Source organism: Chiloscyllium punctatum, chromosome 40 (genome assembly GCF_047496795.1).
Source record: "Chiloscyllium punctatum isolate Juve2018m chromosome 40, sChiPun1.3, whole genome shotgun sequence".
Taxonomy (NCBI): domain Eukaryota; kingdom Metazoa; phylum Chordata; class Chondrichthyes; order Orectolobiformes; family Hemiscylliidae; genus Chiloscyllium; species Chiloscyllium punctatum.
The window spans coordinates 40,344,076-40,371,850 of NC_092778.1; the positions used below are offsets into that span (position 1 = coordinate 40,344,076).

A 27,775-nucleotide genomic window follows, 5' to 3' on the forward strand; every position below is an offset into this window, starting at 1 on the left:
ATAAAATCTTATTTAAACCTCAGTCAGGGAAGTGTGTGTGTTATTGGTATCTACACCACAAAAAAAGCATTTGAGTTTTAAGAGTACAGCAGAAATTCATTTATATGTTACTTGGTATAATAAAGTACAAATATTTACAGATGAAAAATGCTGTCTCTTCATTAGAAATTCAAACTATAAGGTGAAACATTGAAAGTGCTTAAAATTATACAGGGACAGGATAAGGTCGATAGAAGCAGGCTATCATGAAGGCTCTAACACTATGGACCAAATATGCAGGAATAATTGTAAGGGATTTGGAAGGAGATCAAGAGCAATGTCTTTGCATAAAAAACTGAGGTTGTGAATTTCACTTTCAGTCTGTCAGAAACTATGGAAGGATTCAAGATGAGATAGATGGATAAAAGAAAATGATGAAAGGTGTGGCAGTGAAATTGCTAAACATAATTAGAATTATTTGATGCTAGTTGAGTAAATGCCAACATAGAGTATTTGGGTTCAATGCTTCCATGTTCTGACTTCCATGTACTTGCAGAGAAAAAAAATTGCAGGAATTCAATGGGCCAAATGGTCTACTTTTACATTCTGTGATATTCTATCATTCACGTAGCAGTTATGAAACACTGAGTCTTTGTTACCGTATGGTACATTTTCTCTGTAGTTTCTCTTTACAAAGCTCTTATGATCACAATGCAATTGAAATCAAAGTATGTTTCTGTGAGGTTGTATCAGGCATGAGATCTAGTATTGTAATTCATTGTGCAATGTAGCTAACATGTTTCAGAGAAATAAAGCAGAAAAAGGTCATTTACTAATGCACAATGCAATATGAATTTTATTTTGTCCATCTGTCTTTTCTCAATAAACATAAAACTACAGTGTATTGGGTGCTGTTCTAAATTACAAAATTTATCTATAACAGAGCCCAAGTTGCAGATTTATCTGGATATATCACAAATATTTTTTGTCAATCGATAAAAGTGTTAGCTTTCAGCATGAAAGCAGCTTACTTTGTTCCTCCAGGGACAGCTCTATGTCTTTATGCCAGCGCATTCAGGCCGTTAATCTGGTGGCTCTTGATCCATTACCACCCGTTGGGCAATGTAACCTATTTAGCTGTGGATAAAAGCTGCTTTAATGCTTTCAGTTTTTTGGCCTGAAACTAGGAAGCACTGTATTAAGGACGTGACCCTCAGAACCTTTATTCAGTTCTGTGAATAACCACAGAGGAAACCATATTGATCTGAGTGCCTGTTGACGTCCATATTTTCTATTCTTTTGTATAGTTTTTGTTCCTAAGATTTGAAATGTTAGGTTAACAGATTCTCAGGTGCAAGGAAATATCTGATACCAGATACTTGAGCAGTACATTGCAATATTTGTGAGATTCAAGGTGGAGATGTTTTATAAATTAAATGCAGATTAATATCTTCATTAGTTAATGAATGTAATAGGGTTAGTTGTTGTTTTCAGGTCTAAATCGCTTAATTTACAATGTACCTCTAATCCAAATAGAATTCAATTCTCTGCTTGTATACTTATTCTCATCTCCAGATGCAAATTTGGAAGGATCTAGCAATGACAAAAGTAAAAATCATGGCCCAAAGTTTTGGCTGGAGAGGCAGGAAGCATGAGTGAGGAAACTAGTGCTGGAAAAGCACAGCAGGTCAGGCAGCATCCGAGGAGCAGGAGAATCGACCCCTGAAGGGCTTTTGTCCGAATCACACGCTCAACCTTTCCAGCACCACACTCTCAACTCTGATCTCCAGCATCTGCAGTCCTCACTTTCTCTTGAGGGAACTAGTGGCCTGCAATTCCCAGAAGTAGACTCTAAGCAGTCATGAGGATAGGAAAGTGAACAGGTTGCCTGGTTAGAAGGTCCACTTGGTTCTTTAGGACTTCATCACAGTTGCTTGAGGCACTATTAGATCTTCAGGCTCTCACCTCTCATGGCCCTTCTTATCATAATGTTGCCACCATGCCAACTTATGCTCAAACACAAAAGATTCAGATCATGACACTCAAACAGATTTTATCCCCCCTACAAAAGCATTTACATCTCGGGTATAAAAATATTACCCCCACACTGTTGGTTCAGGCCCTTGCTACAGCCAAACTGCAGTCTGTTTGAACTCAGCCTTTTAAAACTCCAGCAAGCCTGTGTGAGAAACCTGTATACCTGTTTAAAAGGTACTCTTGCTGGGATCTGTCCAGGCTTCTGCCACCAGATGTCCAATAATGTGGTATGTCCTACTGCTCCTATTTTAACATTTGTAAAATAGTAGAAACAAACAAATTGCTCCAATGTCAATATCTGAACCAATTTTATTCTCCTTTATTTTTTGTATTTTTTTTTAAACAGAGCAATTAAACTTCTTCAAAGATGCAAATCTTTGATAAAGGTGTTTTTTTAAAATAAAACAAAACTTGCATACTGATAGAATTTTCAAAATTTAGACAAAAGGGTCTGCAGTTCAATCACAAATTCCTAGTTGCTGATTGTAATCTTTCCAGGATTTGACTGGAACCCCTGCAGAAATAGTGTAAGATGCTGAAATCACTTTTTATTCTGTTTCTCTGGGTGCTCTGCCAGCCTGTCACCTCCTGAAATTACATGGACTGAATAGGAAAGACCACATGCACTCAATAGCATTCAGTAGTATTTTCTCTTTTTGCTTTTGGGCTTACCCACTGCCGGATACCATTCCTAGTCAAGAGGATATTTTATATGTTCTTTTGCCAATATTGTTCTGTTGCAAGTGTGAAATAGTCCTCGTGAGCCCCTGCTTCTGATTTGGCTACAGCAGCAAGACTAAGCTCTTGATTATTGTTGCAAATCTGTGCCTGTCACTGGTATAACATGCTCCAATGCACACACTAACAGTCCGTTAAGTCTTGGAGTAGATATCAGTGTAAGGCCCCCTTGCTTTTAGCCAATGGGACTCATTACAATTGGTGGGTTGTCCACAGAAAGCATATTGGTGCTGGGATAAGTTACCCACTTTCAGGGCTCAGTTCCAGTAGGTAATCTGCAGAGTCCTGCTTTCCCTAGGCATTAGGAAAAAGCAGTTACAAAAGGTGAACCATTTTTCAGGGAGCAGATTAGGTCATGTTCACCTGGTAATTCTGCATAACATATTGCAGGATAGTGAAAGAATATTAGTTTAAATACATTTACATTTCTACACATCAGCAGCCACCTGCAAAATAGAACAAAATTTAATTGACAGTGAAGATAACCCAGGTTATACTAAATAAATTATCAGCTAAGTGATGAGCATAGTATTCCAAATTTTGAGGAGATTTTTGTTGTTTGTGGTACACTTTTAAGACTTGAGTGGCAGTTACAAAGATTATTTTTTCAGAGTTCAGTGCATTTTGTCAATATGAGATACCACTTCTGCTGTAGACTGAAACACCCAGCCAGATAAAGTGAGGTTAAGTAATGTGATAAGATTGATAGTCTAGGTTACTTTTTCTGTCTTCATTGTTTGGATTCTAAGCTACAATCTTCCACAGCCCCACCTTACTGACAAGTTCCCAAGAGAATGTAGGAATGCCAATTCTTACTCACTGGAAAATTGTCACCCAATCTACAACTGGACACACTCAAGGTTGTGACTTTACAGAAGAGGAAAATCTCAGCATCTTGCCATCACAAATCAACAAAAACGGTCTTCAGAATAACGTAATTGCTGGTAAGTAAAATGACTTACTGGAGGTCTGTTAACGAGCCAATAGGCCTGCTCCTGACAATCCAGTACAACACGATCAGACTTTCTCCGTTGCTTAGCTGCCCTGTTGATTTACATAGAAAAAAGAGAAATGAATTCATTTAACAGCTTAGCTGTATCTGAGCACATACATTACTCAGAATTTACAGCACCGAAAAGGCCATTCGGCTCAAGTGGTATGTACCTGTGTTTATGTTCAAGCTTAGCTTCCTACTATTCCTCTTTATCTAATCTTTCCTTTTTTTCTACTTCTCATAATTGTTAAACTTTTGCTGAAACTTCTCTCTGCTATTCAACAGCATATTAAGCAGGAACTACATCATGCAACATAACTTGAAAGAAAAGCATCCAGGAAGCATATCTGAAACACGCATTAGTCTCTTTCAATATGAAGATGGGTGGGGGGAGGGGGGGGGGGGTTGGTTTAGCTCAATTAGTTGGACAAGCTGTTTGTAAAGCAGAGTGATGCCAACAGTATGGATTCAAATCCTATACCAAGTGAGGTTATCATGAAGGACTCTCCTTCTCAACCTCTTTCCCCTCCCCCCCCCACCATCTGAGGTGTGGTGACCCTCAGTTTAAATCACCACCAGCTCTATGTCTCTGTCTCTCTGTCTCTCTTTTTCTCTCTCTCACACACAAGAGAATGCTGACAGACTATGGCAACTTTACCATTACCTATATATGAACATTATTGACCCAATGGCCGTCTGAGGTCCCCACTTCAAAAACATGTTGCTCCAAATAAGTCTGTGCTGTTCTGCTGCACTCAGTAAAACCAAACCTTGAGATTGGCTGCTACTTCCAAAAGCAACTTTTCACACCCAAATGTCTTAGAAGAGCAAGAATGCCACTTCTGACCGCTTCCCGACCACTGATCACTACAAACCCCGGATTCCTTTCCAAACTGATGATCTTCTTCCCCTCCACTCTATTCCCCTCACCAAACCCAGCCCAGCCTTGAATACTTCCCTCCCACCCTCTGATGCTTTGTCCCGTCTTCCATTCAGATTTGGAATCCAAGCAAGGTCGCATAATGAGTAAGTATTGATCACTGTTCTACCTACATACGTCCTGTATTTACTCTGGTCTGTAGATGCCTAGCAATGGTTGGTCTAGCTGTTGGTTGATCTTGCCACTGTCAATGCTGTTCTTTGTAATCTGCTCACTCTCTCCAACAAAGACATATTTGAACAGTGAGGGAAGCTTTCTTCCTCCCTGAAGTTAACCAGGATAAAAGGTTTCAAAGAAAATCAAACATTAAAATGATACAGCATCTTGTGTTTACTTTGCAAGCAATTAGGTAAGCATTAGGAATGGTATATACCAGTGGTTGCTAAATCCTTTAGATTGATGGTAATTCTGAGTAAGGATGCACATTCTGTGAAAACTCTACAACAAGTTATTTTTAAACTGCTCCTCTAATGACCAGGCATTTTAAAGGTTATTAGAAGATTCACATTACAGGTGATATACATTCTATAATAATTCTTCACTTATCATTACTGAGATGGATCAACTTGTTTTTAGGCTCTTGAAGTTGGGAGAAATAAATGTTTCAAAAATCCCTCTCTGCCCAAAACCATTATTCACTCAGCATCACTCTTCCCAAATCATCTCCTGACTCAATCACTCAGCAACCCCAATCTCAAGCCCTCTCCCGAACTGCTCATCACTCAGCACCTTCTCTTCCCAAACCCTCCTCCCAACTCAGTCACTCATCAATTCCATTTTCCCAACATTCCTCCCTACTCAGTGAGCCTCTTTCACAATGCTCCTTCTGACATATTCAGCACTTGTGCTGCCTACACCCACCCGCTAGTCAGTCTGAACTGCCTGTCACCAAACTCCCTCTTCCCCACTCACTCATTTAGGACACTCTTTTTCCTACACTGATGTGGCCACCCTAGTCCCTCATCCATATCTTTGGGAGATGGCACAACGAGGGCCCGGCTGACTGAGACCAGCACATGCCCACCCACTCATTGCCTGACCCGGGGTGAGGCAGGTGTCACTCCCACTTGGGTGCAGTGTTGTGGCCAGCAGCAGCTGCTGTTCTCACACCCTGTGGTGTCAGTGCCTCGCCATCTCGACACAACTGCATGTGAGCAGCAGCAGGCCTGGCACAGCAAGTACCAAAGAGTTGAGGAGCAGCAAGCAGTGGAAAGGATGAGGGGCAGGGTATTAGCCTAAGCACCAGAGACATTTTAATCCAGATGGGATTAAAAATGATATCTTCAATCCTGACTATTAGGAATATGACAATGGGCAATTGAAATTAAGTGGAAAAGTACATGGAAAGCAGGCCTAATGCAAAAACAGCCTGAGAGGCAACCATGTGTTATTGACCAGCCTGTGAGAACTGTCTTGTTGAGCTGTCACACAAAGCCACCTGAAGATGTCTTTCTATACTATGGAATGTCTGGAAACATACTGAAAGTACCACAGAATGGTGATGTAGCATGGAATCTTAGATTCAGAGTAATACTAGTATCAGGAACTTTGACCCATTCATTGGCAGTGAGACCTGTTGTGTTACGTACTGTCAGATTTCATCTCAGGCCATATCACAAATGATGTAGGAGTTCTCCAGACCAGCCATTGTGAAGCAGGGTCCCGATGGGCTGAAGGGTCTGTGATTCGTCAACATGGATTTACTGCTTAATATACAGTTACTGTTTAATATAGAAATTTGCTGTTGAATATATTTACTGACATAATATATTTAAATATATTATGATGACTATTAAAGGTGTTAACTTGGATCACATAATCTGAAGAGGTTTTTTTGATTACATCCCACCAAATTTATTCTCTAACTTCAACAGTCACCTGCAGTTGAGAGCCTAAGAACCAGGGAGAGGCACAGCTCAGAGAAAAGGTCTCACCCCTGAAAATTCTCCATTGCACAATGAAGAGGGAAATGCCCCAGGAGACATGTGGCATATTGTCAGGTGTATATGTACTTGTACCTCACTTTAGACTTGCTGGGTAGGCGGTTTTATAAAAGGGAATTACCAAACAGCTCCAGATGCAGAGACATTTTGAAGCCAGATAATTGACTTTAATAGAAGAGAGAATATAGAACTTTACAGCGCAGTACAGTCCCTTTGGCCCTCGATGTTGCACCAATCTGTGAAACCAATCTGAGGTGCATCTAAACTACACTATTCCATTCTTGTCCATATGCCTATCCAATGACCATTAAAATGCCCTTAAGGTTGGACAGTCTACTACTGTTTCAGGCAGTGTGTTCCACACCCCTACTACGAGTAAAGAAACTACCTCTGACATCTGTCCTATATCTATCACCCCTCAATTTAAAGCTATGTCCTGTCATTCTAGCCATCACTATCTGAGGAAAAGGGCTCTCACTGTCCAATGTATCTAACTCTGATTATCTTATATGTCTCAATTAAGTCACCTCTCAACCTCCTTCACTCTAATGAAAACAGCCTCAAGTCCCTCAGCCTTTCCTTGTAAGACCTTCCCTCCAAACCAGGCAACATCCTAGTAAATCTTCTCTCAACCCTTTCCAAAGCTTTCACATCCTTCCTCTGATGTGGTGACCAGAATTGTATGTAATACTCCAAATGTGGCTGCACCAGAGTTTTGTACAGCTGTAACATGACCTCATAGTTCCAAAACTCAGTCCTTCTACCAATAAAAGCTAACACACTGTATGCCTTCTTAACAAGCTTATCAACCAGAGTGGCAGCTTTCAAGGATCTATGTACCTGGACACCAAGATCTCTCTGCTCATCTACACTACCAAGAATCTTACGATTAGCCCAATACTCTGCATTCCTGTTACCCCTTCCAAAGTGAATTAGCTTACACTTTTCTGCATTAAATTCCACTCGCCACCTCTCAGCCCAGCTCTGCAGCTTATCTATGCCCCTCTGTAACCTACAATATCCTTCGTCACTATCCACAGCTCTACTGATCTTAGTGTCATCTGTAAATTTACTAACCCATCCTTTAATGCCCTCATCCAGATCATTTTTAAAAATGACAAACAGCTTTGGACCTAAAATAGATCCTTGCGGTACACCAACAGTAACTGAACTCCAGGATGAACATTTCCCATCAATTGTCATTCTCTGTCTTCTTTCAGCTGGCCAATTTATGAACTAAACCGCTAAATCACTCTCAATCCCATGCCTCCCTATTTTCTGCAATAGCCTACCAGGGGGAACCTTATCAAATGCCTTACTGAAATCCATATACACCACATCAACTGCTTTACCTTCATCCACCTGTTTGATCACCTTCTCAAAGAACTCCATAAGGTTTGTGAGGCATGACCTACCATGTTGACTATCCCTAATCAACTTAGTCCTTTCTAGATGATTATAAATCCAATTTCTTATAACCCTTTCCAACACTTTACCCACATCCAAAGGAAGGCTCACTGGTCTATAATTACCAGGGTTGTCTCTACTCCCCTTCTTGAACAGGGGAACCACATTTACTATCATCCGGTCTTCTGGCACTAATCCTGTAGACAATGATGACAAAGATCCAAGCCAAAAGCTCTGCAATCTCCTCCCTGGCTTCCCAGAAAATCCTAGAATAAATCCCATCTGGCCCAGGGGACTTATCTATTTCCACATTGTCCAGAATTGCTAATACCTCCTCCTTGTGAACCTCAATTCCCTCTAGTCTAGTAGCCTGTATCTCAGTATTCTCTTCAACAACATTGTCTTTTTCTAGTATGAATACTGACAAAAAGTATTAATTTAGCGCTTCCCTTATTTCCTCGGACTCCATACACAACTTCCCACTACTGTCCTCGATTGGCCCTAATCTTACTCTCGTCATTCTTTTATTCCTGATATAGCTATGGAATGCTTTAGGACTTTCCTTGGTCCTATCTGCCAATGAATTCTCATGTCCCCTTCTGGTTCTTCTTAGATCTCTCTTTAGGTCTTTCCTGGCTAGCTTGTAACTCAAGCGCCCGAACTAAGCCATCACATCTCATCCTAGCATAAGCCTTCTTTCTTCCTCTTGAAAAAGAAAGAGATTCAACCTCCTTTGTAAACCACAGCTCCCCTGCTTGACAACCTCCTCCCGGCCTGATCGGTACATACTTATCAAGGATCTGCAGTAGCTGCTCCCTTGAATAAGCTTCACATTTCAATTGTGCCATCCCCTGCAGTTTCCTTCCCCATCCTGTGCATCCTAAATCTTGCCCAATTTCATTGTAATTGCCTTTCCCCAGCTACAACTTTTGTCCTGTGATATGTACCTATCCCTTTCCATCGCTAAAGTAAACAGAACCGAATTGTGGTCACTATCACCAAAGTGCTCTCCTACCTCCAAACCTAACACCTGGCCGAGTTCATAACCCAGTTCCAAAACCAGTGTGGCCTCGCTTCTTGTTGGCCTGTTTACATACTGTGTCAGGAAACCCTCCTGCACACATTGGACAAAAATTGACCCATCTAAAGTACTTGAACTCTTGTATTCCTAAGGTTAGGTGCGTTAGTTAGAGGGAAATGGATCTGGGTGGATTACTCTTCAGAGGGTTGGTGTGGACTTGTTGGGCCAAAGGACCTGTTTCCACACTGCAGGGGATGTAATGCAATATTTGAAAAGCTAAAGTCCCCCATAACAACTACCCTGTCTGTCTCACTCCTAGCAAGAATTATCTTTGCTACCCTATCCCCTATGCGCTGGAACAATTTGGAGGCCTACAGAAAACTTCCAACAGGGCGACTTCTCCTTTCCTGTTTCTAACCTCAGCCCACACTATCTCAGTAAACGAGTTCTCAAACATCCTTTCTGCAACTGTAATACTGTCTTTGACTAACAATGCCACACCTTCCCCCTTTTAACATTTTCTCTGTTCTTACTGAAACATCTAGGTCCCAGAACTTGCAATAACCATTCCTGTCTCTGCTCTACCCATGTCTCTGAAATGGCCACAACATCGAAATCCCAGGTACCAACCCATGCTGTAAGTTCACCTACCTTATTCCAGATGCTCCTGGCATTGAAGTAGACACACTTCAAACCAACTTCTTACTTGCCAGTGCCTTCTTGCGACCTTGAAACCTTATTTCTGACCTCACTACTCTCAACCTCCTGTATACTTGAACTACAATTTATGTTCCCATCCCCCTGCTAAATTAGTTTAAACTCACCTGAAGAGCATTAGCAAATTTCCCACACAGGATATTGGTACCCCTCTGGTTTAGGTGAAGACCATCCTCTTTGTAGAGGTGCCACCTATCCCAGAATGAGCCCCAATTATCCAGGAATCCAAAATCCTTCCTCCTGCACCATCCTTGTAGCCACGAATTCAACTTCTCTCTCTCTCTCTCTATATTCCTCGCCTCGCTAGCACATGGCATGGGCAACAAACCAGAGATTAGATTAGAGTGGTGCTGGAAAAGCACAGTAGGTCAGGCAGCATCCGAGGTAGCAGGAAAATCAACGTTTCAGGTAAAAGCCCCACAAACCAGAGATAACAACTCTTTGTTCTAGCTCTAAGCTTCCATCTTAGCTCCCTGAATTTCTGCCTTAAATCCCTATCTCTCTTCCTTCCTAATGTTGTTAGTGCCTGTGTGGACCACGACTTGCAGCTGCTCCCCCTCCTCCTCAAGGAACCCAAAAACACGATCAGAGACATCGCGAACCCTGGCACCTGGGAGGCAACGCACCAACTGTGAGCCTTTCTCATTCCCACAGAACCTCCTGTCTCTCCCCCTAACTATGGAGTCCCTAATGACTTAATGCTCTGCTCCTCTTCCCCCTTCCCTTCTGAGCAACAGGAACAGACCTGTGCCTCATTGCTTACCCCTGGTAAGTCATCCCCCCAACAGTATCCAAAATGATTTGCTTGTTGTTCAGGGGAATAGCCACAAGCACTACCCGCCCCATCCCTTTCCGTCCCCTGACAGTCACACCTCAGGTAAAAGAACAAGGTCGATGGGTTACAATCTCCCTGTAACTCCTCCCAATAACCCCCTCTGCCTCCCAAAAATCTGAAGTTCATCCAGCTCCAGCTCCCTAACGCGGTTTTCGAGGAGCTGGAGTTGGGTGCATGTCCTGCAGATAAAGTCAGCAGCGACACTAGTGGTGACCTTTACCTCCCACAGTCTGCAGGAGGAACATTCAACTGCCCTAACCACCATTCCCACTATTCTAAATGTCCAATGAGGCTACTGAAAAACTAAAAAAAAAACTAGTCACCTTACCTATCTGGTGCACAGAACCTTTTTTTGGGTTAGAGGTGGCAATTCAGGTGGGACACACTATCCAAGTAGTGTTTCGGGTAAAGCAACCACCCAAATATAAAGCCTCACTTACCCAGCAGTCCCGTGTCTAATCCTGCTCAGTGTGCGCTCTGCCTATACACAAGCTAAGCTTTTAGAGTCAGAGTCAGAGATGTACAGTATGGAAACAGACCCTTTGGTCCAACCCATCCATGCCGACCAGATAGCCCAACCCCATCTAGTCCCACCTGCCAGCACCCAGCCCATATCCCTCCAAACCTTTCCTACACATATACCCATCCAAATGCCTCTTAAATGTTGCAATTGTACCAGCCTCCACTACTTCCTCTGGCAGCTCATTCCATACATGCACCACCCTCTGCATGAAAAAGTTGCCCCTTAGGTCTCTTTTATATCTTCCCCTCACCCTAAACCTATGCCCTCTAGTTCTGGACTCCCCAACCCCAGGGAAAAGACTTTGCTTACTTATCCTATCCATACCCCTCATAATTTTGTAAACCTCTATAAGGTCACCCCTCAGCCTCTGATGGTCCAGGGAAAACAGCCCTAGCCTGTTCAGCCTCTCCCTATAGCTCAAATCCTCCAACCTTGGCAACATCCTTGTAAAGCTTTTCTGAACCCTTTCAAGTTTCACATCATCTTTCCGTTAGAAAGGAGACCAGAATTGCACACAATATTCCAACAGTGGCTTAACCAATGTCCTGTACAGCCGCAACATGACCTCCCAACTCCTGTACTCAATACTCTGACCAATAAAGGAAAGCATACCAAATGCCTTCTTCACTATTCTATCTACCTGCGATTCCACTTTCAAGGAGCTATGAACCTGCACTCCAAGGTCTCTTTGTTCAGCAACACTCCCTAGGACCTTACCATTAAGTGTATAAGTCCTGCAAAAATTTGCTTTCCCAAAATGCAGCACCTCGCATTTATCTGAATTAAACTCCATCTGCCACTTCTCAGCTCATTGGCCCATCTGGTCCAGATGCTGTTGTAATCTGAGGTAACCCTCTTCGCTGTCCACTACACCTCCAATTTTGGTGTCATCTGCAAACTTACTAACTGTACCTCTTATGCTCGCATCCAAATCATTTATGTAAATGACAAAATGTAGAGGACCCAGAACCGATCCTTGTGGCACTCCACTGGTTACAGGCCTCCAGTCTGAAAAATGATCCTCCTCCACCACCCTCTGTCTTCTACCTTTGAGCCAGTTCTGTATCCAAATGCTAGTTCTCCCTGTATTCCATGAGATCTAAACTAGCTAATCTTTATCTCTTTTAAATGGATTCTTTTTGAATATACTTCCTATTCAGTCCTCTACCTTAACAACATTAAACATTCTGTGGTAGACTATCACTGGAAAGGAAATTTATAAAACTTCTCTAGCTCCTGAACAGTACACAAGAACATCAATAACTTACAGTACATTGTAACCCCATCAGGTCAAAAAGCTAAGCACACTAAGGCCAAAAACAATGATGATAGCAAGACAGCCACATCCTTCCTATATTAAATATTCTATCTCAAATATTACTACATTAATTCGGTTTGCATTTCTGTGACCCTATCTACATACAGAGTTAATCCTGCAAAACTGCACTTTCAGCCCACCAAGCTTGGAAGTGATGATGCTCGTAATTTTTCAGCAGCCATTTGAAAATTTTCAATTTCCTTTAACTTGACCCCAGAGTTTGTATCTCCTGCAGCTTTGACATTACCAAAGGGTGCTCTTGTGACCCAATGGTTAATGTCTGTAGCTCTAGGCTAGAGGTCTGGGTTCAGATCCCACCTGCCATAGAGGTGTGTTCTTACAAGTTGATTAAAAACATTTTAAAGTTACCAGAAGTATCTATCTCCATGGTATTCATGTATGGTGCAATCATGATAAAATCCAGATGAAGCACCCAGTGGAATTCCTTTGGTATTTGTCCCTAATAATGCATTTCCCATTTATCAGCACCTTTAAATTTTACCAGCAATTCTGCATGCATTGAGCTTATTTAAAAGCTCCAGGTGTGGACTTATGTCAAATTCCAGCAGAACCTTTGTTTTCTGGATATTCCTCACCCACAAATTTAGTTAATCAATACATTACCAGAGAAACATTCAGCCAACATGAGGCGGTTAACAAAGCATATCAGATCATTGGCTGCATGTTAACAGCATTTTATTACAACTCTAAGCAGAACACCCTCCGAGGTAGCAGTGATTGATGAGGCAAGGGAAAGTTACAATGTTTGTTTGTAGGGACAATCACCACTCCCTAGGATATCACTGTAGAAACCCAACATGTAACATTCTCCAGTCAACTGTCTCCATCTAGGTCATTGATCACTTTTCCTTTATTCTTAAGGTCAGATATGGGGTGGGGTGCTGACAATTCTACAACTTTCTGTTCTATTTTCAACTCTTATCACACTGAAGCAATGAAGCGTAATGCAAGATCCAACCAATATCCAAACTTGGGATGAGAAATGGCAAGTAAAGACACATGATGTAGCCAGATACAAATAGAATTTGGATAGGGACTCAACTAGGGGCTTACTTCCCATTCTCTGCGCCTGTACTCCATCCACATAAATCTCCATTTTATTCCCGTAAAATAGGCATGGAACCTACAACTTTCAAGACCAATGAATTCAATTTGGCTCTCTTTTAACTGTTGGGTCCTGCCTTTGCTTATCCATTAGTCTGACATAGGAGACATCTGATGCACCCCAAACATATTAACAGTATTGACGTAATATAAGAAGATTTTCATGTGTTTATCGTTGCAAAGGTGACCTCTTGGTGGATGTCTATGCATGTGAAATTAGTCTTTCTACTTTTACTGAGTGAAGTCCCGATGAATACATGCAACACTGTGCTCTGCAAAAATAACTGATGTTTATATTGGGCCATTTTCAGGATATCCCAAAGAACATCACATCCATGGAGGCACATTTGTAGCGTAGGTACTGATGTCATGTGGGTAAATATGGCATCCAATTTGTGCACATCAAGTTTCCAAATTCAACACTGTGGTTAAGGACTGGGTAAAATTGTTCTGTTGATATTGAATTAGAATTTGTTGAATTAGAAGTAGAATTCGCTTTATTGTCACCTGTACAAGTTGTAACCACAGCACCATCTTAGGTACAAAGTTACCTCGGTACAGTTTCTTCAGTTACAAGATTAGTTACAGTCTAACTATGGAGGGATAAATATTCACAGGAACAGGATGGGAAACTGTTCTGCTCTTCAAGTAAGGCCATGGGACCTTTCAATATCACTTCAATAAAGACAAAAGGTTCACTGAAAGATGGAGTCTCTGAAAGAACTGTAATAGAATGTCAGCCAATATTAATTCTACAAATTCTAACTTGTGTAACACCTGTCTTGTGCAATTGGTCGCTACTGTCTTTCAATGTAATAGCACTCTAGATGTTGGGATAATGTCATTGAACTGTGCTTTCAAAAGGTATGTCCTCCACTGTTATGGGTCTTCCACACCAATAATTTCAGCCATTTCAGTTATGAAAGAACTACTGTTACTAAGGATCACATGAAGCAATTCTACAGGTTTACCCATCAGAAGACACAGTGTTGCTATGATTTAATTCAGGGCTGGTATTGAGATTATTGATCTAAATATGTGGCTCTCTCTGCAAGCACATGGTATGCCGAAATACAGATTCTGTCCCGAGACTAGGCAGCAAGGTTCCATTGTCAGTGAGGAGGGAGAAGTCAGTTCACCCCCATGACCATCCACTGCAATGCAAGTGGCGAGGGTATCAGAAAAGTTATTGATTGGAGCTGAGGGCCAAGAGGTGGGGGAAACATGGGGCTAGGAAGCACAAGCCATTCTCACCGGACTACTAAAAACCAAAAAGAAATTGAACTTACCAGAATTCCGTTGGACTCTAGACCCATCTAATGAAGTTGAAACAGCGTGGAATAAAATTGAGTTGCTGGAAAAACTCAGCAGGTCAGACAGATCGACATCTGAGGAGAGAAACAGATTTAACATTCACTGCCCAGAAATGTTGACTGTTTCCACAGGCGCTGCCGGATCTACGGAGCATTTCCAGCACGTTATTTCCGATTTCCAGTACTTGTGTATTTTGCCTTTGAGTGTGTGTGGACATCAATTGGTCTGAAAGGGCAGTGTGCACTCTAGTGATGTGACTGCCATCTTGGATATTCCCTAATGTGGAGTGGGTTGCTGCACATTCAGTGTCCGACTTCAGCGATGTTAAAGTTGTGGGGAGGTCAGTCTTGACTGGGTGGAGTTTGCCCAGCTCCTGAACACCACGGACAAGGGCGAATCAGTTGGTACAATATAACCAGATCAGAAAAGTTAGATTCAAGAGGTTAAGAAAAGAAGAGTCTAATTTTCCTGCCAAAAACTTATTGGCAAGACAAAAATCTCACCAGTAAGCTGCAAAAGGCATCTTGTTATTATGCATTGTCACCTCATTTATATCCATTTTGCCTTTCTTCCATGCAGTAGAGAGAAACGAGATTGTCGTCATTTCAGGTAATTAGGATCTGAGCGATGGTACCTGGTGGCTTAACTCACCACTTTCACCTTCAAGCCTCCATCTTGTCCAGCATTTTCCAACATCTCAGGGTAATCCTAAAAACCTCTATAAACATATCAATTGGAAATGGGTGGTAAAAGAGGAATTGAACCAATAATGGACCAAAAAGGGGACTTAAAACATCGAGGCAAGAGGCATGGCTGAGATATTAAATGAATAGTTTGCACCTGTGTTTACCTCTAAGCCTGATCCTGCACACGCCACGGTGACAGAAGGAAACCCAGTCACCAGAAAGTCTCAAATTGATCAGGAGGCGGCACTGTCAGTATGTCAATTTGATCAGGCCATGGGACCAGAGGAGATGAGAGCACAAGCGTAATTAATAAATTTAAAGTGGAAATTGCAGAGGCACACCTAATTTTCTTTCAATTTTCCCTGGTTTTGGAAATGCTGCTGGTGTTACATTTCTGTTCAAAACAAGTTGTAAAGATTTCCTTCCCAATTACAGACCAGTTAACTTCAGCGGTGGGGGACCCATTCGAGACAATTAAGTGGGATGGGTAGAGTTAATAGATGGGAAAATGTGGATTGATTTCAAAGAGTCAGCATGTATTTGTTAAGGAAAATCGTGTCTAACTTAATGTGCTAGAGTTTTTTTGAATAGGTAACAGAGAAGGTTGATGAGAGGAAAGTTATGTATGTACAGCGCAGACTTCTAAAAGGCATTTGATACAGTGTCACACAACAAACTCCTGATGAAAGTTGAAATAAAAATACAAAAACCTGAGAAACTCAGCATATCTGGCTGCATCTGTGCAGAGAAAGTAGAGTCAATGTTTCAGGTCCAGTGACCCGTCTTCAGTTTCAGATTTCCAGCATCTGCAGTTCTCTGTTTTACGTTTGAGGAAAATTATAGACTGTTGAATAAAAAAGGGCAGTGGAAAAGTGGAAACAATTGTCTGAAGGGGTAGGAAACAGAGTAATAGTTAACAGTATCTTTTGAAAGTCAGGCTGGTAAAGGTTTGTAATGGAGTTCCTGAGGAATTGGTATATGGAGCCTTGCTTTTCCATAAATTTATGAATGATCAACATTTTGGTATGCAGGGGACAATTACAAATGTTTGTTGACAACACAAAACTTGAGAGGTTTTAAACCCTAAGGACAGTGTAGAACATCACTTTGACATATTGGTGCAGTAGGCGATTAGGTGATGGATGAAGTTTAATGCAGAGAAATGGGAGGGGAGGCACAATGATCTGGATGGCAAATTTTGACCAGGCTGGCAGAGTCTGATCCTGTACACTCCTCTGGTAGTCCTGGGCAAAGAGGATAGCCCTCTTTTCCAACATCTGCTCAACTCGCCATCCAGTTCCAAGCTGGCGAAGCAGGGTACCAGTTTCCCTTAATCAGCCACATGCTTTAGAATTGTGCAGCAACACAACAGGAGTGGCAGTTCCTGCCTGGTGCACAACCAGAACTTAAATATGGCACCAACTGCATAAATCCCCAAAGACCCAGGCTGTGGTAAGCATTTACTCTGCTCCTGAAGGTGAGATACTGTAAGAGTGCACCATGGGGGCATGGTGCAGACATAATGACCAGAGCGGTGGAAAATTGCAGGCAATATCTCATTACAGTGCAAGAGAGAAACCAAGGCAGTGCAATATGGCCAGCCAATTTTCGATAAAATTCAGCACACTGCACCACATTGTCCAAAGAAACTTTTGAGAGAGACAGCTGGAGCTAAAGAAAAGAAAACTTAAGTTGTGAATTCATGGCGCAGGCTCATTTAAAATGAATCTTCCATTGTTCCCAATTTAAGAGAACAGGACAGATTAGTGGCAAGGGGGCTCTTGCAGTTATTGAGAAAGATTTGGATCAGTGATAGTAATAATAAGCAGGCCCTTGAAAGATTTACAGACTCTACAGACGGTGTGATGATCATCAGGAAGAGGCTTGTGCAAGAGCCAAGAGCTGAACAACACCAGGATGGTGTCCTGCAGTCAAGAGCATTTTTTCACACAGCTCTGCCTGTGGCTGTGAAAGTTACTGTCACTCAATCTGTTTGCCACTTGCTGATTTGCAGTAGCCATGAGGATTTTTATACTGGCTAATAAGCTGCAAATACCACTACTAAGTGACTCGAAGAGCATGGGGTTGCACATTTAGATGCTCAATGTCATTCTTGAGTAACCAGGAACAGCTACCAGGCTCAAAGATGGCACTGCTGGAAGTTCTGAGGAAAATAATTTCTGTGGAAGTGGTGTATTGTAATCTCCACGATAATTACGGTGTTGTTTCTACAGCTTCACAATCAGGAGTCTAATGCTAGAGTGTACATTAGAACACAAGGGCTTTTGTTAGTGGCACGGTGGCTCAGTGGTTAGCTCTGCTGCCAAAGAGCACCAGGGACCCAGGTTCAATTCCATCCTCAGGCTACTCTGTGTGTGGAGTTTTCGTGTTTTCCCAATATCTGTTTGGAATTTTTCCAGGTGATTCGGTTTCCTCCCAAAGATGTCCAGTTTAGGTGGATTGACCATGCTAAATTAAGACTAGAAGACATATGAACAGAAATTAGACCATTCGGCCCCATTGAATCTGCTCTGCCGTTCAATCACGGTTGATAAGTTTTTCAACCCCATTCTCCCGCTTTCTCCCTGTAACCTTTGATCCTCTTAACAATCACGAACCTATCTATCTCTGTCTTAAATATACTAAATGACCTGGCCTCCACAGCTTTCTGCGGCAATGAATTCCAAAGATTCACCCCCTCTGGCTGAAGAGGTTTTTATCTCATTGCTGTTCTAAAGCGTCCTCTCTTTACTCTAAGGGTCTGCCCTCGGCTACTAGTCTCTCCTGCCAATGGAAACATCTTCCCAACATCCACTCTATTCAGGTTGTTCAGTATTCTGTAAGTTTCAATCAGATCACCCCTCATCCTTCTATCCATTGAGTATAGACACAGAGTCCTCAAACTTTCTTCATACGTTAAGCTTTTCATTCCTGGGATCATTCTTGTGAACCTCCTCTGGATCTACTCCAAAGCCAGTATATCCTTCCTGAGATACTGGGCCCAAAATTGCTCACAATATTCTAAATGTGGTCTGACCACAGCCTTATAAAGCCTCAGAAGCACATCCCTGCTTTTATATTCAAGTCCTGTCAAAATAATTGCCAGCATTGCATTTGGCTTCCTAACTACCAACTCAACCTGCAAGTTAACATTAAGAGAATCCTGGTCTAGGACTCCCAAGTTCCGTTGCACTTCAGATTTCTGAATTTTCTCCCTTTTTAGAAAATAGTCTATGCCTCTATTCTTCCCACCAAAATGCATCACCTTACACTTTCCCATGTTGTATTCCATCTGCCACTTTGCCCACTCTCCTAATCTGTCTAAACCCCTCTGCAGCCTCCTTATCTCCTCAATGCTACCTGTACCTCCACCTATCTTTGTACCATCTGCAAACTTAGTCAGAATGCCTTCAAGTTCCTTCATGGTCACACTAGCATGTACAGACTGCCTGAAAAGTAGCTCTCTTAAAAGGTACCTTATTGATCAGTAACCTGAGAAACAGAAACCCCAAGAAAAGAAGACAGGAATACAGAGAAGAACTGAAAGTTGCCTGGTTTTGAGATAAGAAGTTTTGTTTTGTAAACCTTAATAGGGATTTTTATCAGACCAGTATTGTAGAGGGAAAGTAAAAGATAGGTTAGAGGAAGGAGTTGTAAGTAGTTGTTAGTTAATTATTCTCAGTTATACTTTAAGAAATTAAAGTTGTTAATTTTTACTTTAGATAGTTCTTGGCCTCTTGCATTTTCACAGATTACTACATGGGATAAATCTTTTCTGTGTTGATGGTTTAAATTAAGTCAGGGAGTTTACACCGTGTTGTAACACTATAACCCTGCATTTAACAGGCCTAACCCATCTGTCCTGCACGTCCCTGAATGCAACAGATAACTTAGCATGGTCAATATATCTAATCTTCATATCTTTGGACTGTGGGAGGAAATTGGAGCACCTGGAGGAAACCCACACAAGACAACATGCAAACTCCACACAGACAGTCACCCGAGGGTGGAATCAAACCTGGATCCCTGGCGCTGAGAGTGCTAACCACTGAGCCACCATGGTAGAAAAATCTATTTTCGCACTTGTGCACTCAACAATGAAAAGATTAGTTATCTGACGGCACTGCTTGAGAGGCCGGGTCTAACCGATGCTACCAAGCGGTGAGTTTAAATTGCCTAATGATGCACACAGCCAATAAGCAACAAAATTAACAGTAAATGCCCACACAGAAATCATTCAAACTAGCGGGAAATAAGAAGTTGGTATGTTTTCCATATTGCACTAAGCAGTTAATTGTGCAACATAATTCGTGCTGTTTGTTCTGGATTGTCTAATTTATTCCCTCACATCTTTTTTCTGTGGTATTGCATATCTATTTGGTATAGACCTTTGTTTTGTCTCTTCTTCTTACTTGGTGTAAAGTTTATAGCAATCCTTCCATTTCTGCTTGCTTTCAATGTATCATTAAGCAATTTTGTGCCTTTTTAAAAGTGAATGTGATATCTAATGTATATATAATACACTTAGTTTTTGCTTACAGTGAAAACCTTCATTCAATTCCTCCCCAAATCAACTATAAATGGGGAAGACAGTAATTTGGCATTTTGTGTCTCGATGCCTTACTACTGTGATGTCATAAGTTGCTGCTTCCTTGTTTTTAAAACAAAAAAAACCCCATAAAATAAAGAAAAACATTCTGTCCATCAACAATAAAAATAATGAGACTAGTATACTCCCTGCATCAACAAATAAAATAAATGTTGAAGTCACTTCTACCCTGACCACGTGACACCCAAGCTGGATCGGCCATCTGTCACGATTTGCCCTCATGTCCCACTGGCAAAAGGAAAATCAGGATGAAAGCAGCAAGCAGCAATAAAACAGGAGGGAAGAATAAAATACCGAACTTGGCAATATTTATTGGGTTTAAACTGGTAATAATAAATACCAACAGCAAGATCATTACATAATATTTGTGTTCCAGTCCTCAACAGAATCTATTCTCTTTGACGTAACAAAAATCACCTTCATTTTACTGTTATTTGAACAGAAGTCTACAATGCACAGAAGTCTCCAAATAGCAATATTTAGACTTAAAACTACTTGGACCCAGAAAGTATAGCAAACATTCTGATTTAGCTGTCAGTGATATGGTTTCTTGCTTTAGTAAGCAGTAACCACACAATAGTTCCATAATTCAAAATCCCAGACCCCAGCAAAGATGATAGGTGGCTAGCAAACAATTTTCTTACTGTGCTGTAGGGCACAAAAAGAAATTCTGACTTCTGATCGGCACTGTGTTAATAGGAAGCACTTCATTATTTAAGCATTAGCAGGCGAATCTACTGCTTTTTTCCCCTCAGGTACAACTTTCATAACTTTGAAAAATAATCCCCTTGAAAACAGAATTTTCTGACGAGATGTATTCTCACTTTCTTGGATCAGATCCTGCAATCACACTGTTGCACAATGATGTTCCAAAGCACAGATTCTCTAATACAATCCTGCAGGGTGATTTTTAATTTTCTCCTAATGTGCAACCACAAATCCCCCCTGCTGCCAATTCTTTTTCCCTTTCACTCTCCTCAGCAGATACAAGAAATCGCAAAAACTATTTGCCAATTTTGACAGAACGTTATTGTACAGAGCAGAACAAAGTGAACATATGCCACATCTGAATGTATTCTTCATCTTACACAACCACACACATCTAAAAACTTTAGCCTTGAACCAAGATCAATTTTGAATTAGAATAAAAATTGAAAAAAATAATATTTTCCATTATTCATAATTTTAGAGACACATATAGTTAGTACAATATTAGAAAATAAAAAAAGACTCAGCACAATGATAAATTATTTGATACATGTTTAAGTTAAGACTTTACATTTTTGACTCTATGTTGTTTAAAAAAAATGCAAAGCATACAAAATGTGGTTTACCTAATATTTTGTTATTGAGTTACGCCTTTATAGTTCTGCATCTATTTATAGTGTTATGGATTACCATATGTTCCTTAATTATTCATAGCAATGACATGTTAAACCTGCATGCTAAACACATCAATATAAGCACAACAATAAATCTGTAACTATTCCAGTTTAAAGTATTTTGTATACACTAAACCAACGTACCTTTACGCTGGTAAAATACAATTAAGCTTTTCTACTAGCATTTTTCACAAAATCTGATCCAATAACTAAAAGTAGGTAGAATTTATAAAAATATCATTTAGAACTACATGTACAGTACAAACAGGCATAGTATAAAGCATAAGCAGTGGACTAACCTGAGCTGTTCTCTGGCTTGCATTACCACAAAATCCCAAGTATGATTGATCCTCTTGTGCAGTAGATTGTAACTGTCCTGTAGGAATTAAACATTTTGAAAGGGATTTAAAAAATTATTTTCTAAATCAAAGCCTGTTTGGATAGAAATGATGCATATGCAGTTGTGTACTGCTTTTGATTTAAAATGAAATAGTCCTGGTATTGCTAACAGTGAGATCCTTTGTGAACATGTGCCCAATTACACTGTACAACTAGAATGCAAAGGGAGGTTACTCAACATTATGAACACGTCCTTCTCTAGAGAGCTTAGGATAGGCTTGCAGCTTGTTTCCAGAAGATAAGGTACAGTTAAAAAAGAGACGGGTATTCCCTAGAGGTGATAAAACAGTTGACAAAAGATGAAGTGACCTATTTTGTTTTATATGTAAATGTCTTCTCATTACCAAAATAACATAACAAATGAATAACCAGCGAAATAAATTATTATTTACTTTACTGATAGGAAATTCCAGAAGTCTGTACTTTCCTCACACTTTAGTTAAATATTCAATTCAATTTTTGAATAAATTGACTGAAAGGTAATTTTATGCCATTGTGTGAGTGGCACTGAACCTCCCCTCTGGGAGCTCAGATCGGAAATTCAAGCACATACTATACACAATTTCTTTTGTACCACGTGCCTAAATCTCTGAGATACACAACAGACGAGCAATGCTCATCGGAAAATTACCTTTATTAATCAGGTCTACACTAATCAGATACGGCTCTGTACTATCTTCAGGTGATAAATAAGACGTAGGTATTTCTGGTCACTTTAGTCTCACCATAACTAGACAATAATTGTACATATTGAAGGCTAATAATCAATTAGATTGACACTTAAGGCCAGAACAGAACCCAACTCTGGCAAATTCTGACATTCAATTAGCAATGAAAATGCAACGATACTTTGAAAGTTAGTCAAATTGAGAGGTAATTCCCCACAAACCTTTATTGAATATGCTGCCATATTCGCTCCTTGGTGCTTGTTAGAGATGTAAGGTGCAGAGTAAAGGAGGTTAAGCAGGTAGTTGGTAATAAAGAACACAAGTTTTCCATGATATTACTGATGGTGTGAACATTTTTGTCAGAGCTGAATGAGTCTGAAAATAATTTTGTGTCCTCATATTGGGTTTGATGCTGTATGAGTGAACCAGTTATTCACTAGGTACATTCCTGTTGATAACCTTCAGACTTCAGCAAGTGAAGCTGACGGCCATTCTAGAGGAAATAACAGGGATGAACAATAGTACAAATATTGTTGGAGATGAGGGTATTGAAAGTAATATCAATGCGAAGATATATTTGTTATGAGGCAGAAGAGAATGGTTTGGCCCATCATGTCTATACCAGCTCTCTGAATGATCATAATGATTCAATGACATTCTCCTGACTTTTCCCTCTAAACCTGAATATTCATTTTCACGTATATTATGACCTAATATCCTCCTGAATGCTCCAACTGAACCTGCCACTACCATTCTGCCAGGCAGTATGTTCCAGTCTCTAATTACTCAGTGTGAGAAGTGTTTTCTCACATCAATTTATTTATTTTGAAATTAGCTTATATCTGTGCCCTTGTTCTCAATCCTTTTATGAAAGCAGTTAGTTTCCTCCTATTCAGTCTATCCAACTTCATTATGATTTTGCAACCATTTATCAAATCTCCTCTTGGCCTTCTCCTTCCAAGGAAAACACTTCCAATCTATCTTCATAACTGAAGCTTTTCATTCCTGGAATCATTTTCCTAAACCTCTCCTGTGCTCTCTTCAGAGCATCCACCGACAGGAGCTACCACTGTCCACAATACTCCAGATGAGGACTACCAAGGATTTTATACAGGCTCAGCATACCCTCCTTTCTCCTGTACTCTGTGACCCATGAATAAAATCTAGGATATTATATACTTTATTAACTACTCCTTCCATTCTAAAAATGTTTCTCCTTTATTCAGGCTTAGAAAGCCTTTGCCTTTAAGTTATATGTGCCTGACTGATCAGTAACTGGACAGTTATTTAGGAGCATGCTACACCCAAAGCAGGGATGAATGGCTTTTAGATAAAGACAGCAGAGTGTAACGTAATAGTTATAGATTCTCATTTTAGTGACCTAATTTCAGGAGAACATCTCTGTTAGCTGCACTAATCTCCACATAAAATTTCCATTTAGAGCACAATGGGTAAACTGTGCTTCTGCTCCAACTTGACAAAAACTTAGCTATAAGCAATATTTTGAATGATATTCATACTTGATTCATCTTTCAATATGTATTTAATTTTCCTGAATTATAATGCCTACACCATTGAGATTTTTTGAACAGTTAATAAAATTGTGACAATAGCCACACACATACAAAAGACATAAATATTTGTGACACAGAAAATGATGCTGCTCAAATTCAAGTATTGTTTTCTTACCTTCTCGTAGTCAACTAAGTCTCCCTGCCTCTTTATGTTCTTCTTAGTCAAATATATAGCTAAAGAGCAAAAGATTCACAAGATACAATGTGGTAGCTTAGAGGATTGAAAGTGTTACATCTTCATGATGTTATGTCCCACAAAAACAAAATATAAGATCTTTTATGAGTCTGCCCAATAGATCTAATTTTCCATAACAACCTACTGTAAAGTTTGGTTTTCCAAAACTTTCAAAATTTTGATCACATCACAGAAGGAATTATATTTAGAAGGATTTAACATAACTCTCATGTAATGTTGGTTTTCCCCTTGAATTAGAATTCTTGTGAACTGTCCTTATAAAACAAAGTGTGTCTTTTTTCAGCAATATTTCTTAAATGTAAAATATCTTATTTTTATTGAAAAATACTTGACAATCAGAATATTCCTTTTAGAAACTGAATGGACCTTGATTTTTCTTGTTCGATTTTATGTTGCACCCTCGAACACTCAATAAAGGATACACCCATCTTTGAAAAATACATGGTATTCAAAACTGCTGTAAAATGATTTATTACTCCAATTATTGCACCCTTCTGGGATTAGAATATACCACTACCAGTGCTACCCATTTCTCAGTTTTCCCTTGATCCTTGTCCCACTGCTGCATGTTTAGAATTTGACTCCTAAAATTTCTTTTCTCAAATCTTTTTTTTTGCTCGTTGTCACCTTCTGTCCACATAAAGCATTTTATTTACTTAAATGAAGAGTGCTATATAAATGCAAGTTATTATTGGAAGTGTACTTTAAGGTTGTAACAATGAACATTAGTTGAAAAGGTATGCTTTAAACTTGTTAGAATTAAGTCTGCTATGTTTAGTTACAAATTGAATGTACACTTACCATAATCAAGTTCTGTTGCAGGCCATTTATATGAAGTCCAGAAGTAAGGGGTCTAGAAAGATGAGACAGGAAATAGATTACTTATAATGAGACCGGTAGTAAATCTCATGAGATTTTATACAGTTGGGTGCTTTCATATTTAGCTGTCCTTTATTTCCTCCCAAATGACAATTTCACTTGATAATACTAGTGCCAGTATCCAATAGCTTGTGGTACCTTACCACACATTCAGTAATGCCATATCTGAAAACCTGTGCTTGCCCTTAATATAGTTTGAAAAATAAAGCAATTTATATAAAGTGGTGTCTCTGTACACCTGATGGATTTAACTGATAACTTCAATGACAGTGGTCAATGTAAAACTAATGTGCAACAGTTTGCTATTACATTACAATCCCTTAATTGGTACGTAAATGTTGAGATGCATAAACATTGCTATAGTGTATAATCAACTAGGAGAAAGTGAGGACTGCCGATGCTGGAGATCAGAGCTGAAAAATGTGTTGCTGGAAAAGCGCAGCAGGTCAGGCAGCATCCAGGGAGCAGGAGAATCGATGTTTCGGGCATATTCCAGCAACACATTTTTCAGCTCTATATTGTATAATAAATTAAACTGATCAAATTACATAACTATCCCACCCACAACCCGCCACCCGAAGGCAGCATCACACAGTGCTATTGGCCTGCTTCAAATCATGATCATATTTTAGTTCAACCATGTAGCAATTTAAAAATATTTAGTAGTTTTCTTACACTGTTGATCATATTTCCAACTAATGGTGAGATCACCTTCTGTTCCATTTTATTTTCACAGAAGCAATATAAATAACAAGGATGTTTTAGTGCATTATTATAACACAATGTGAATGCTTGTGTATATAAAAGGGTGATAGGATTAAACATCACAGACTGCAATTTAATATACTGTTGTTAAAATTGAAAGTAGCTTAGCATGGCAGGCATAGGTCATTTAGTCTTTTTTTAAACTAAAAAAAGACACAAAAAATCCTTATACATATGAAAATTGCACCATTTTGCCCATAGTTGGCTATCTTAAACACCATAACAATTAAATTTATAGCTTCATATGAGCATTACATCTAGTGAACAGAACTGTCTCATAGTATGCTTCTTAGTAATTAGTAACAGACTTATTCATAGACAAATGAGTTTCATGAACATCAAGCCAACTAATGTTAACATTGTTTGATCACACTGCAGAGAAATACATTTTTTAGTAACTCCTGGTTCCATTGGGTTATTGACATAATGCGATGCAATTCTTTCTTAACTAGTAAAAGACAAAACGGTTGCTTTAATTGTATCACTGTATTTTGGAATATTGTTATCCTTTGGGAGCACCACCATTCACGAACTACAGAAGGAACTGGTGCTAATTTTGCACAGTTGGTATTCCTCAGAGAAGTGAATTTTCGTGCCAAGGCAGACTGATCTATTCCAAAATAACACAAATAAACAAGCTTCCGTGATGGCTAAGTGAATAAACACAGTGGCCGACATGGCATTGAACCATACAGACAGAGGAGATTCTGCTGAAACCACTGTGTGGTTGTTGGACTGAGGGGTGGGGAAGGGAGCATGAGAAAAGCAAAATGAGTTCATTGTCTAAGCATCAAAGCAATTCATTGCAATATTGTGTTTTGAATCGTATTCAACACTTACACTACTTTTGGGATTTTGATCTGTCAATTATTTTCAATGACGTTTGCTAGTCTGCACTATCTAAATATCACTGAAATTGGATACTGAGTTCAGATTTCTTAATTAAGAATCAAGAGAGCAGTTTAAAACAAATACCCAAGACATGTAAAATTGCATGAGATAAGTCACTGGAGCTCAGAGAGAAACCTTCCATGAAATGCCCCAAAATTGGCATTTGGCAGACCTTTAATAAAATGTATCTCTGGGAGTCAATGTTTCTCCTCGATTAAAACCTGGCATTAACTAGCAAGGTTCCCTGGTCCCACTACCTTTTACAAAGTTTGGAGATGCTAGTGTTGGACTGGAGTGTACAAAAGTTAAAAATCACTCAACACTGGGTAATAGTCCAACAGGTTTAATTGGAAGCACGAGCTTTTGGAGCACCGCCCCTTCATCAGGTGGTTGCCTGAAAGCTAGTACTTCCAAATAAACCTGGTGTTGTGAGATTTTTAATTTTTTAAAAAGTTTGTCTGAGGAACCTCACATTTTTCTTTCGACCTGTCACCCCAACAGGGCAACTTTGCAAAGGCATTATCAGCAATGTCACCAACCTTGGAGCATGCAGTGCTACCATTCACATATCTTCCTTTTGCAGATATTCTTGTACAAATATTTCCAATATCTGATCCAGGCAGAATGCAGCTCTTGTGTAAATGTTACATGTTGGGGTATGACCTTGAACTCCTACTGAGACTCTAAACACTCAACAAAATATCTAGTGCTGGGCTACAAACAGTTATCATGAAAAGAAAGTGGTGTAGTGGACTGGCAATCCAGAGGCTCAGCTTCATAATAGGATTACATGGGTTCAAGACTCAGAGCAGCTGGTGGAATTTAAATTCAAATA

The 27,775-nt window shown here is 40.0% G+C and overlaps 1 protein-coding gene across 1 annotated transcript in view; it reads right to left on the reverse strand.

Moving 5' to 3' along the window:
- rgs11 (regulator of G protein signaling 11) overlaps positions 1-27,775 on the reverse strand; it is a 143,145-nt gene that overhangs the window by 73,629 nt on the left and 41,741 nt on the right. The window contains exons 5-8 of the mRNA XM_072559612.1: positions 25,207-25,258; positions 24,325-24,383; positions 21,868-21,944; positions 3,717-3,798 (exon numbers count right to left, since the gene is read on the reverse strand). Of these exons, the coding sequence (XP_072415713.1) occupies positions 3,717-3,798; positions 21,868-21,944; positions 24,325-24,383; positions 25,207-25,258 (270 nt within the window). The remainder of the gene's footprint in view (positions 1-3,716; positions 3,799-21,867; positions 21,945-24,324; positions 24,384-25,206; positions 25,259-27,775) is intronic.